Below are 13,216 nucleotides of genomic sequence, written 5' to 3' on the forward strand. Positions count from 1 at the left end.
CCGGGGAGCGCAGCCCTCAGCGCCGCAGTGGCGGCGTGGCCCGAAACGGCCAACAGCCCAGCCCGGGGATAGCGCGGGCCTTTGTCCGGACCTCCAAGAAAACCCAAAACCCCAACCCCCTCATCCCAGACAATGCACACGCAAACTAAATCCACGCACAAAAGCAAATGATTGGTATTAAGTGAGATATATTAATATGATCAGTATTAGAAGAAGCGTGGCCAGCAGGTGGACGGAAGTGGTGTCCCCCCCGCTACTCTGGTCTCGTGAGTCCCCACCTGCAGTACTGTGTGCGGCTCTGGGGACCCCAACATAAGAAGGACATGGACCTGGTGGAGTAGAAGAGGGCCACGGAGATGATCAGAGGGCTGGAGCACCTCTCCTGTGAAGACAGGCTGAGAGAGTTGGGGTTGTTCAGCCTGGAGAAGTCTCCGGGGAGACCTTATAGTGGCTTTTCAGTACCTAAAGGACGCCCACAGGAAGGATGGGGAGGGACGCTACCTGGGAGTGTAGTGATAGGAAGAGAGGTAATGGATTTAAACTGAAAGAGGGTAGATTTAGATTACATATTAGGAAGAAATTCTTTACTCTGAGGGTGCTGAGACACTGGAACAGGTTGCCCACAGAGGCTGAGGATGCCCCATCCCTGGAAGTGTTCAAGGCCAGGTTGGATGGGGCTTTGAGCAACCTGGTCTAGTGGAAGGTGCCCCTGCCCATGGCAGGGGGGTTGGAACTAGATGATCTTTAAGGTCTCTTGCAACTCTTAACCATCCTATGATTTGATGATTACAGACTGCTCACCACTTGCTGTTGCCCTCACAGCAGTACCAGGGCCTGCGGGAGCTTCTTCCTGTGGAGGCAATTGTGGGAGGTGGAGAACATGGGCTGGGGAGATGGGTGGTGAATAGAAACTGGATGAAGCTTTTGTTTTTGGGCAGGTGCAGTACAAGCAATCCAGAACCACACAACCATTTTGGGTTACAGGGCTTGGGATTTTGTCCCTCCCTGGCCTGCCTGTTGTGCCCATCACAGGCAGCTCAAGGCCACTCTCAGAAACCAGACTTGCAGGTTGCTCAGACAGTAAGACAAGAGGTTGGATTTGAGCATGGCTGAAGTTCACTATTAGGAGCACGTAGGGACCCACAACTTTGAACAGACCCAACAGGTTAAACACTGCCAGGTGCATCCAGAAAAGCTGCCCACGGGCAGGCACTAAGCCATTAACACGATAGCCATCTGGACAGTCAGAGGAGCGTGCTCACTCCAGTGCCTGTGAAGTCAGAGAGCTACGGAGACAGCTGTTGGCTTTAAAGCTTGCTCCTCTGCTGCTGGAATAGAAAGGACTTCTGGCATTTGCATTAAGCAGGAAGAGAATGCTTAATTTAGGCACTTGAGTTCAAAAAGGTTGGCTTAAGTGTTTTCAAGCCCAAATATCTCCATGAGAAAGCATGTGGAGAGGTCTAGAGCCACAGAAGAGCTTAGGCACCAACATGCAACTGTTTAAGAGCACAAATACCTCTCCAGAGGTAGTAAATTCACTTCATATGTCTCCTACATATTGTGAAATTGTGAAAAACAAGATCTTTTTTCTGTTATGAATAGCATCTTGTAGAACTGCCTGGGATGCACACGCTCCAAGAATCATCCAAAGGAATGAGTGAAATCTAATATCCATGGAAAGCAACAGGGAGAAGAGCTCAGGTGTGCTCTGCCTGTTGCCGAAGAGGAGTCACCAGCAAAAATAAAAGCCATTAGAGGAAGTTTTTAAAAGCTTATGAATGCTTCTCTATGTTTGTAAGCTGGCAACTTCTCAGAAGAATGAGGCAGGCTAGACCTGCAGCTGCTGTTGTTCATGAGTGCTTCTGCCCACAAGAAGTACTGATGGACTGCATTTCAGCCAGCACTGAATAAAGCACTTGGAGATCATCTGTGTAAGCCTCAGGGTAGTAATTCAGGTATTGATACCTGTATGGCCATGACAGTAGGTCTGGCACTTCAGCTGGTAAGGTTCAGTGACCCAGAAGGTCACTTCCCTACTTCTGTACGAGTTACAACTATGTTAACAATATCCTTTCTACATATACTGCTCTCTGACTGCAATGCCTCAGGCCTTATTCTTTTAGTTTTCCAGGAAGAGATGCGGCTCTCCCATCTCTGGGCAGGCCCCAGCTCCAACACCCTGTGATTATCTGGTGGGCCCAGCTGTCAGCAAATCTTCTTCAGAAATCCATGCTAACAGCAATCAGATGGCCTTCTGAAGACTGATGGCTTATTGGTAGTAATACCTGTAGAAGCACGTAGAGGAAACCATTGTAAAACAGCATATGCATGTCTATCAAAGTAGTCACTTCAAATATTTGCTGTGGGCTGCAACCACCAATCCCTGACAATTATCTATCAGCACTTCTGGGGCAGGTCTAAGATTCCTATGTCTTCCCTGTTCCTCGGCTTTTTAGTCCTGCTGTCCAAAATCCATTTGCTGGGTTCGGCAAGATCCAGAGCCACTCTATGTAGAAGCAAAGCAGGCTTGTCCTCTGGAAATGTGTCTTACTTTGAGTCGGTGTTTTGTTAGGGGTTTTTTGGTTGGTTGGTTTTGTAATTTTGGGGTTGGTTTGTTTGTTTGTTTTATATAAGCACTGTCAATTTCGCCTAATAATAGTAATTTGGGTAAAATACCTCAATATTTAACACAGGGTGGTCTCACAGGGCAGAATTAATCTCACATAACCTGCAATGGTTACATTGTATATGTCTACCTTTCAGTAGTCACTTCAGGCCCTTTTTATATTCACTGTAGATCTGGGCACATTCTTGTACTTTAAATATCTGTGTTAGAATTAAATGAATCGTGACTTATCATCGGTGGTCTCAGAGAGTCTGGATGACCCCATTATATGTGCCTGTCTCCAACAGACCCTGTGAATGTCCCCATAACATGGCTCAATAGCTACATAAATACACAATATTAAAATTGTTGTAGAGTTGTCCCACTTCCATCATAGTTTTATGTGTATTAAACAGAAGCACAACACATACTCCTGAAACCTGTATGACACTGAGTTTCTAACCTAAAGGACATGCTATCTGTTACAAGCCAATGAGCAGCCAGGACAGCTTATTTTTAACCTCAGGATATTGTAGATGGCATAATTGCACAGGTGTAAGACCAAATTTTCTTTTTTTTCTACTATATTCATATGGGCATGGTAGAGATGTGCCAGTAAAGGAGTTCGCATAGGGAATTTCATTATAAGAAGATCTTCCTTTTCAAAATTAAATATAACAGGCAAATAGAGTAACAGAAACACCTGTGAATTTAGCCAAACAATTTCCAAGCTTGGATGCCAAAAGGTAGGTTCCTCTATCAGTATTAAAGGCACTAAATAAGTAACTGGATTCTTGAAGTGGTGAAAGTTACCTGCCTTGGTTGTGAACCCAGAAGTCCTTCTCTTTGCCAGTCTCAAGTCACCACACAGAACAACCTGGGGTGCACGGGCTGGGTCCAGATGGCTGGAAAACTGCTGCATCACAGGAGCTCTCCGAAATCCTCACCAAGGGTTCTGTTTTACCTCAAACCAGGACAATGGAGAAGCTGGCATGAGTTTGAAGGCAGGTTATACAAGTGCAAGTGCATCATGTCTTTGGTGTACTCTTTCAACTGAAGCAAACAGATTTTTGTATTATTATTTTTTTTTCTGGAAAGGAAGAAGAGCCCTTTGAAACACAATGACATATTTTCACTGCCAGTTTCCTCCTCAGCTTCTTGACAGCATTTTGCAGTGCCTTGCAGGAGAAAACCCCACAAGATTTCATAGGAAGTTGTCAAGAGCACTTGCATTTTCAAAAACAAAGCAGACAAGATACTGGAATCCTGTTCTGCAAACCGCTGGAACTGTTTGGCCACATTTTTTTCTAATATGCCTGAAGCACAGAGATTCTGCAAATAATGCAACTCCAGGTCAATGCTAGCTGAGTCCTGGGGAGAATTTCACCTACTTTTAGGTTTGCAGATCAGAGAGGATTTTGGACAAGGAGCTGGAATATAGATCCCAGATTTCTGCAGCTATCTGAGTGGAGGGATGAGCATTCGTGCCTGAAATATCCCGAACGTAAGGACTTCCCTCACAAAAAGGAGCACCGGCAACCTGATTCAGCCTATTCGGACATGTAGGCTAATGGCTTCTCTATTGCAAGTCAGGGTCCCGCTGCAGAACCAGAACAGGTGGGCTTTAGTAGCTTCATCTCTGAAAGTAAACTGAGTGGTGCCAGAGCACAGGGATCATCCACACCAATTAATCATCAACACAACTCCTGGCACAATTTTGGTTCATGCCAACTAGTACTATTCCAAGATTTCTGCCCAGTAGGAAGCCACACCTTGGGTTTTGGGTTTTTTTTGTGAGGCGGAGAAGAAAGTTTTAGAGTTTAATTTGTGTTGGAAAGAAAAAGGGACTGATTTCTGCATAGACAGCATTTATACAGACGGCCCTGAGACAGGAAAGGATGGCAGTGGTGACCGCTGCTGCTATTCTTCATCCCATTTCTCTGCCACAGCGGTGGCAGCAGAACTGGCTTCAGCCTTGTCAAAAGCAACAGCAACAGAGGCAGCATGAGGAGGACCCACAGAGGAAGCAGGGGGTGTGGAAAGGAAAATGAAGAGGGAGGACGGAGTCTTGTCCCCAAAAAGGGATCTGAAATCTCTCCTGCATTTCGCCCTCACAGCTAGGGCAAGGGGCATTTGGCTTTGACAGACACCATCTGGATTTCAGGCTGTCTGTCAGCTGTCTGGGACTACTAAACGTCTGATTACAGTCTAACTCAGATTTTTGACAACTGTCCCAAAACCTGGCTGTTTAGCGTGTCCAGGAACAAAGTGTAAGGCCTTTAGCAGTGAATCTGAAGCTATTCTCTCTCTCCACCCTACCCCAAATCCCTCTTTGGGGGCTTGAAATGACAGTGTAAGATGATTAATTTGGGCTAAGGGATCACAACTGTAAGTTTTAAGGTAAAGTTAAACCTTCCAAAAAAGGGAAGATGGAAAATGGTAAAAATCTCTTAGAAACAGGTGCACACAAGAGAATGCTTCCCTCAAAATCATTGCTGTCTCCCATATACAATTTCCTTTCTCTTTTTTGTCCTCTCTTGCTCTGTCTTTATTGGTCCCTTTATCTGTAAAAGGCCACCAAGGAAATACTAAATCAATAATCCAAGACAGCAATTTCTCACAGTGATGCTGAGAAGCTATTTGTGAGTAGAAAACACAAAATCATAGAACGATGGGGTCAAGGATATTTCCTTTCTCAAATAATATCTGTCTTCAAACTTGCCAAGTCAGGTGTGCCTGACATTCAGGGGTAAATCAGGCCAGGCTCAGCATTTTGTTACTGAAAGGAATGGGATGTTCCTGCCATCGAATAGAAGGTAACATACAAAGCAATTGATACTATTCTTCATGTCTCTGCATCTGTCTCATTCATACAAGATAGATCCAAAATTTGGGTACGTAGATTTGAGGGTTTGGCTAATTTTTTTTTTTTTTTTTTCTTATTTGAAGCTCGAGCTGTCCTAATATTCACGCAGCTCTGACTTTGCTCTCAGGTTCCAATAGAGACAGTACCTCAGTTAACCACTCCTGGCCTCATAGATCCAAGAGACATAGTGTAAAAAAGCTGAAACTGTCAAGATGCCTAATAATTTCAGCACTGCAGAGCCCTTTAGGGAAAAAACATTTAAACTCATACATACCCTTAAGCTGAGACTGTTAAGAAGCAGACTAATTTTGGTGTTACTGCTTGATGAAATATTCCTGGGTAGCTTAGAAAAATGGAAGAACTTGTACAACATCAAGAGACAATGCAGCTCTTCTTGCCACTTCCATGGTGTTCCATCTGTTGGTAGTGGCTGCTAAATCATAGATGTTCACAAGAAAATTCCAGCATTGGTCTATATAAACCAGAAAAAAAACCACATGACTAGACTCTTTGGTTGATTTCCAAAACTCTGTGTTACCTGAAGAAGTCATACCACAGCAGGACTTTTAGGGACACCTCAGATATATGTACTTAACTCCTAGAACTCCAAGTTTCTGCTAGTCAGAGTCCCTGTCTGTGATAAAAACCTTATGAGGAGATACAACTGCACTTTGCTTGGTAAACAATTATCTCTGGAGGAAGAGATGCAAAATTTTATTGATGCTATGACTGTAGAGATGTTGATAATGCTAAGGAAAAAAACAGGTCTGTCCTTTCTTTCCACAAAACTTCAATAAGCTTTTGGACTCTGCTACTGCTTCTCATACTGACTTGTGGGTCGAAATTATGATCAGATCAAATAGGAGCCATTAAAACAACCGATACAACAAACGTACTAAAATAATAGATTCCTGTGCAAAAGGTATCCAGGTGGATACTGACACTTCAGAAACAGAGAAAATGGAAATGAGCATCAACCTCCAAGTGAGGAAAAAGAATAAGACACTGAAGCAGGTAAAATCCTTGTTGCTTGTGCTGGGCAGGCACTTACCACAAGGGTGCAGTTCACCTCTCTGGCTATAGCCACCTGCTGCATGGAGCGCTATATTTGACCTGGTGCTCATAGCCAGTGGAAGAAGATAAGTATTTAAAGGATGCCACATAGATGAGTGCTCCACCAGTGGCTGTTTTGAAGTGAGATGAAATGAGCCCCCTTAAAATGGTCATTAGCTAATGCTACCATATAAATATAGAGCATCTGCTGTGCCAAGAGATGGATTCCCTTAAAACCAGCTGTGGCCAAAGTGCTTCTCCTCTACTGCCATTTCTACCTCTGTGCTTCCTTGTGCATCATGGCATTCACTGAGTTTGCAAATTGCTAACACTATTAAATGGCATTTCCGTTATAGGTATTAACCTGACTGTGGAGAAGCTGTGGGGGCTTTATGATGCTGGATTTGCACCATTCTTTTTTGCATCTTCAGGAATGCACGTTAAAGTTATTATTCCTTCTGCTTTGCCTTAGCTGACAATCCACATTTTCATCAAAACCCTCTCAATTGCCACTGAATGCCAATACACTACAATAACAGACCGTAAGAGTCCCAGTGTGCCTGGATTGGTAAAGTCCCCCTCCCATGGAGTTTGGTCATGAAGATCCACATAACAAATGCACACTGTCCCCCACCCACCACAGATCACCCACTACTCCTCAGCATCCTGCAAGACTGCAGTCCAAGAGGCCACAAAAACTACAGTGTGTCCCAGCAGCATACTGGGAGAGACCAAGGATGCTGGAAGTGTTTCCACCCTCTGAAGAAACATGGATTTGCTATTTGAAATGTGCAGAAATAGGTGCAATGAGTCTCATGTTATAGAGGAAAACAGAAGAAACAAACCAAACCAAAGCCAAGAGCTGCAGACAGTTGGACCTGAGGGAAAACCCTCTTTCTTATCTACATTTGGTAATGAATGTCACTTTGAGGATGTCTGACAAGCAAACCAGTTAAACATATAGAGCTGGTGCAAATATGCATAACTGCCTTCAAACACTTCTGAGCAATGTACGCGTCTGTGTGATCTCCAGTGTGGGCAGCCTCGACAGCATGCAGAAGAGGGACTGGAGAGGATCAAAAAGGAATTTAAAAGAGAGGCAAGGCAGTCAGCTCGTAGACACATTTGAAAAATGGAAGAATGAACTGAATAGCAATTTTGGGGAAATGACTCTTGGGACTGGGTGTCCAAAAAAGAAGGGTTTCAGGCTGAAGAAATGTGGGAGGGAGAAGAAAGAGAAAATTTCTTAATATAAGGAGATGGAGGGATGAAAGGAGTGAGGTAGCACAAGAGATTTAGCAGTAGGAGTTACAGAGAAGGATGGGAGGCAGATAACAAGGGAGATGTCAGGACTGGTGACAGACACTCTGGAGTATGAATGGAAGAATAAATCAAAATAATCAAAAAGAAGTACTACTTAGGGCACTGGGGCAGTGGCAGAGAACATTTTTTCAGAGTATTTTTAAGTGCCAAAGTTAGCAGGCTCATTTCCAGAGGCTTCCTCTGCAGATAATGGAAAAGGACAGGCTCCTCCAGGGAGCATATCAAAGCAGCAAAGTTTCTTTCTGAAGAGCCTGTCTCTCTCCTTCACTTAGAGAGAAAATGTAGGGAGGCAAGCTGCGTAACCGAAGTACCTACACTGTACACCTAAAGCAAACACATCACAAAATAACACCAACTAAAACATGTGAACAGAGATAGTTTGGATAGCAGGTAGTGGAAAAAGGGAAAATAAGGAAATCCAGAAAAGATTTGCTGAGAAAAAAATCAATTTTTTGTTGATCATTCTGGTGAACATTTGACAGCCCTTTCTCATACATTAACTGCAAGTAAGCAAACTAGTTGAATTGTAATTCTGTTGATGCAAAATTGAACACCTTAAATAAACAAAAGATCCCAAAGCCATGAGAATAAAGTTCAAGCATGTAACTTATTTATCCTTTTGAGTTAAAGAAGTAAAATCTGTACCACAATTTTATTCCCCTACTAATTGTTCTCTTGAGCAAATAATTGTGCATACCACATATGACTGGGTGGACCATCCATAAATAAATTTTGAAATTTGTTCTTTTAAACAAATTGTCCAGCAAACACATTGTAGGCTCCAAAACATTCAGATTTAAATGCTCAATATTCAAGGCTAGCTTAAGTACTTCCTTCAATCCTGAGGCACTGACTATTGATTTTAAAAGGTGTGTTGGTATTAGTGAGTTACACAATCTGAAGTTTCCTTATCAAGTAATTTTGCTTGCAAGTTGCATTAGTTCAAATTTCTGTGGAATTCAAAAATAGAAAAAGCAAACAGCCAAAGGGGTTTCATTCAAAATGTCAATAGAAATGTGATTTATTCCTGTGATTTTTATGCATCTCTCTGGCTCTTTTTCCCTCGTTGGTCTCCTTCTCTGGAAGTCACTCCGTCTCTCTCTCTGTGCCCCAAACAAGCTAAGCATGAGATGACAAGCACTTCAAGCAAACAAGTTGTTAGCCTAAAAGACTTCCCATGAGTAAGGTCTTAAGCAAAGACCTTTTGCAAATCTATGCCCCTGCAAATTTAGGATTTGGGAAGGATGAGGATTGCAAATGCTACCGAGAGAGAATTAGGCAACTATGCTTCTTGAAATATTTAACTTGTGTTTATGGTGGTGTTTTAAGGCATAAGACATTTGCAACCCACCAACAGCATACAGTCTGCACAAGAGGTGCTTCTAAACATACCGTTCTGTGCTTTGGGCACTGCAAATCCAAACAGCTGGAGAGGTTTCTAAAAGTCTGCTTGGAAATGTACTCTAGTGATATTCTTGGAAATAAAGAGGTGACAATTGCAGGATGTCACTGTACAAGAAAATCCCAGCACTCAAAATACAGGTGCCACATGATTATTTCTAAAGAACTTCTGCAAATTTCACGAGGAATATTGATGATACTGCTCTTCTGAATACCCTTGCAGGGTCATTTTGTCATGTCGAAACACTATTAAAGAAAAAGAACTGACAAAAAAAAAACCCAACAACAAAACAAAACAGACAGCTAAGAACATCACTGAATAACACTGTGGAAGATTTCTCTAAGGTAGTATTAAACCAGGGGAAGCAAAGTCAGTGATGATGGTAGTCAGGTAACTAGCTACACTCAGCCCAGCAATTCAAAACAGCAGTGTGTGGACAAGCACAGCAAGCAGGAGAGATAATGGTGGAGCTAAACACTGACTGATCTTCAGAAATATAAAACACCATCAGCAATGAACTTCCATTACACCAAAATCTGAGCGGGCTTTTCAAAGCGGTAAGTGATTCTGTGCAGGAAGCAGTCGCAGTTTTATTAATTTTTCTGGAATTAAAATCTTCCAGAAGTAAAAGAAGTGCATTTTGACTTGAAGCATTGCATTGTGAGAAAAATCAAACTGTCTAACTAGTAGTCAACGATTAATTTTGATATATTATTCCTAATAATAACAATGACCAGAAGGCAATTTAACAGTTAGCCCCATCAACCGAGGAGTAAATGGAACCTGGATCCCCATAGCTCTGTGTCTTAGTGTTGGTCGGCTTGTGTATTTCAGAAGTTGAGAAGCTTTGCCTGCAGCTGGGTGTTTTTAAGGTCTTTCTCTCACATGGTTTCACTGTTATCTAATAGAGGTTCAGCTCCTGCTGCAGTCTTCCTGTCAACAAGAACATTTATGGGATCCCTCTTTTTTGCCCATCTACTTTCATGAAACTGCTAGCACCTTGATAACCCCTGAGGCCTCTACCGCTCTGTAAATTTGGTCACGGTGTTGAATGGTTATTGGATGGAGGGCAAACACCTTCCATATTTATACATGTATGTATGCACACTGAGCATGATCCCATGCCCCTAATTTCCTAAGCAGACCATCCAAACAAAAATAAGCAGAGCTTTTCAAAATGACAAATCACAACACTGTTCCCAGAAAAGGCCAAACTGAGTACAAAAAAAGGCCAAAAATTTGTTTTTGCAGATTTTGTTTTGAAATGGTTTTGTTTGTTTGTTTTTTTACCAATGGCCAGCTATTCTCTGGCAAGGTTTCCAAACTGATCCCTGTGTAAGAAAAGAATGGAGCTCAGACTTCCAAACCCAGTCCTGGCACTACAGGGGAGTACTGTTGAGCATGAACTGCTCTTCATCTGCAAACTGAGCTGAGCTGGTGTGGGTACAGCTGAACCCCACACAGTCTGAAACAGCACGCTCAAGCAAGGAATCACTGTAAGTCGGAGAGCTTTCAGGCTGCCAGAGCAAATTGCAAAGGGTCTCACAGCCCTGCCGAGCAGCGTTCACTGGGCCTCCACTGCTCTCCTACCTCACTTCCATTTGCTTTTGCCCATGCCCACATTTGCCTACGAGCAGGAGAACCCCTCATAGTGTATTTCCACAACTTAGCTCAGAGAGGGTGGGCAGCATGTCTCCGAGCACAGGGCTTGATAGATTTGTCTCGTAGCTACAGAGGGAAACCCATCCTACCAATCTCCCAGCCCACATGAACAGGAGCACGGAGGGACTATCCTGTCAAGCAATACAGACACTTCCACTGACGCATCCCAGAGGTGTTCAGTGATGGAAATAAGCCAAATACCAGCACAAGGAAGGAACCGTTTGGACCCCCTAGGGCAATCTGGGGTTTGTTTAGGCAGATTCACAGCCTTTTTAACTTGAGGGTGCTGGAGACATGTGAATCTTACACTTCCTGCTATTAAACAGCAAATCCCACTGATGCCAGTGGATCTCACAAGAAGAGAGTGAGAGCAAGTGAGATGAGGGACCACAGAAGACCCTATGGAAATGGGACAAGGTGCTACAAGAAAATAGTATGAAATATGCTATCTGAGTTTAGAAGACATTTAAATATCTGTTGTAGCAATGAGGAAAAGCAAAAACCTGTAGTTCTGTCTCTGTTACACAGCAGAAGTCCACCACGTTCCATGAAGCCAATTTGATTTCAGGTGTGAAAAATCCAAAAGAAATACATTTACCCTTGTTCTTCAGGTCCACTTACTGTGATTTAGGACATGGGCATCATACACATTCTCTGCTGGTTCCTAAGATGGAAATACACAAATGGGAGGATCCAGCTTTTCTTGCCACATCGGTCATGATGACATTTGAAAGGCAATTTGCTTAACACTCCTGTAAAAAGAATCAAAGATGCCACCTGAAACCAGAGTGACGTGCATTTCCTCATAGCTGCTTGTGTTTCAGTTAAGAAACATGATTTGTTTTCCAATGCATGTTATCACTTGCTGGGTTTACATTATGTCAAAAATGATAAAGAAGCAGAATCAAAACTGTATTAAACCTGTGTAGTTAATACTTTAAATGCATGTTATTGTTTGAATGGTTTGAGTAACATAATACCTGAAAGAGTGCAAACAAGTGACACTGAACATGGAGCTCTGGGCAGCACAAGCTGTGGGTCTGGGCAGGAGGCTGCTTATGTCCTTCCCCTGAGAAAGTAGGTCATGTTTTATGACAACACATATTTTTTTCTGGATAACACCAGTTCATTGCACTCTGTGGAAAGGTGATGGTTCTGACTGAAGCTTTGCTAGGAGGGTTCTCATCTTTCATGTGGTGAAAAGCCAATAGCAGATACTCAATAGCTGAATTGGTAAGGGTACAGGGTAAGTTTCTTTCTTGCCCTTCCTCAGGAGGACATCTGGAAGCGGTTACTCATTGTATAAGTAATTAAAGAGCAATTTGGCCAGAAAGACTGACACCCTAACCTGCTGTGGTGAGATTGGGACATGCCACTTGCACCACAGTGGCCAGTTTCTGTGTGTTCAGGGACATTCATACTCCCAGATGGGCATCTGGAGGCTAGACCAATACAGGCATGATTTCACAGTTCAACTTAATAACCCTGCCAGACTGGGCTTCTGCCCACACCCCCTCCTTCCCACATGCACTCAAAAATATCTCCAAACAGCCTGCCAAATCCAGAGCTCCCAAGGAGATAAAAGTGCTCCATGAGCTTGTTTTGGCTGTTTGGTATCTGGTCAATCATTTCTGCCTACAATACAGAAGGCTGCTGAAAACTGTGTCTCAACTTGGTCAGACGCGGGCAGCTCAGAGTGCCTTGTGCTGAACCCATAGCACTTGCAGCAAAGACCACTTCCAGCAAATCCAGCTGTGGGAAAGAGCCGGGAGAGGCTGGGCAGGAAAGTGGCCAAATTTGCTGTGTTAGTCCTGTGTGTGCTGCTCACTAAAGGAACAGGCATATCTCCACCCCTTGCCATCCATCGCCTTGACATCCCATAGGTGTTTTTGATGCATTCCCCTGGGGCTAAGGTAGGTGAAGCTCCATCTGTGATATTCCTGCGCACTTTGACTCTTGAACCTGCGATTAGTTGAAGAGCGTTATCAAAACTTCCGTCAGCACAGCGCAGGCAGTGGGGTTTCCCTGACACATAACTGCAGCGTTCAGCAACTCGCCTTGGCAAATCGCTATGATTCAGTGAGTTATTTTCCAGATTGCTCAACCCATAGAACTGTATGTATTAAGACATATTATCGCCTTCTTCATTTGGGGTGATGGTACCATATGCTAATAAAGAAAGGTGGGAAATACCATCCTGGGGAATGGTCGGGTGAATTGTCTTCCCTCCAAAACCCTGCACCGCCACCCTAGTTTGCCTTATAACCCCGTTCCGGCGGGGCTCTGCAGTGGGCATGGGCACCCC

The 13,216-nt window shown here is 43.5% G+C and overlaps 1 protein-coding gene across 1 annotated transcript in view; it reads right to left on the minus strand.

Annotated features, from left to right (window-relative positions):
• UTP20 (UTP20, small subunit (SSU) processome component, homolog (yeast)) overlaps positions 1-6,567 on the minus strand; it is a 70,958-nt gene extending 64,391 nt beyond the window's left edge. Inside the window, exon 1 of the mRNA XM_009894413.1 lies at positions 6,523-6,567. Within this exon, the coding sequence (XP_009892715.1) occupies positions 6,523-6,567 (45 nt within the window). The remainder of the gene's footprint in view (positions 1-6,522) is intronic.
• Positions 6,568-13,216: the final 6,649 nt, after the last annotated feature.

This window comes from Charadrius vociferus, unplaced genomic scaffold (genome assembly GCF_000708025.1).
Source record: "Charadrius vociferus isolate BGI_N301 unplaced genomic scaffold, ASM70802v2 scaffold871, whole genome shotgun sequence".
Taxonomy (NCBI): Eukaryota; Metazoa; Chordata; class Aves; order Charadriiformes; family Charadriidae; genus Charadrius; species Charadrius vociferus.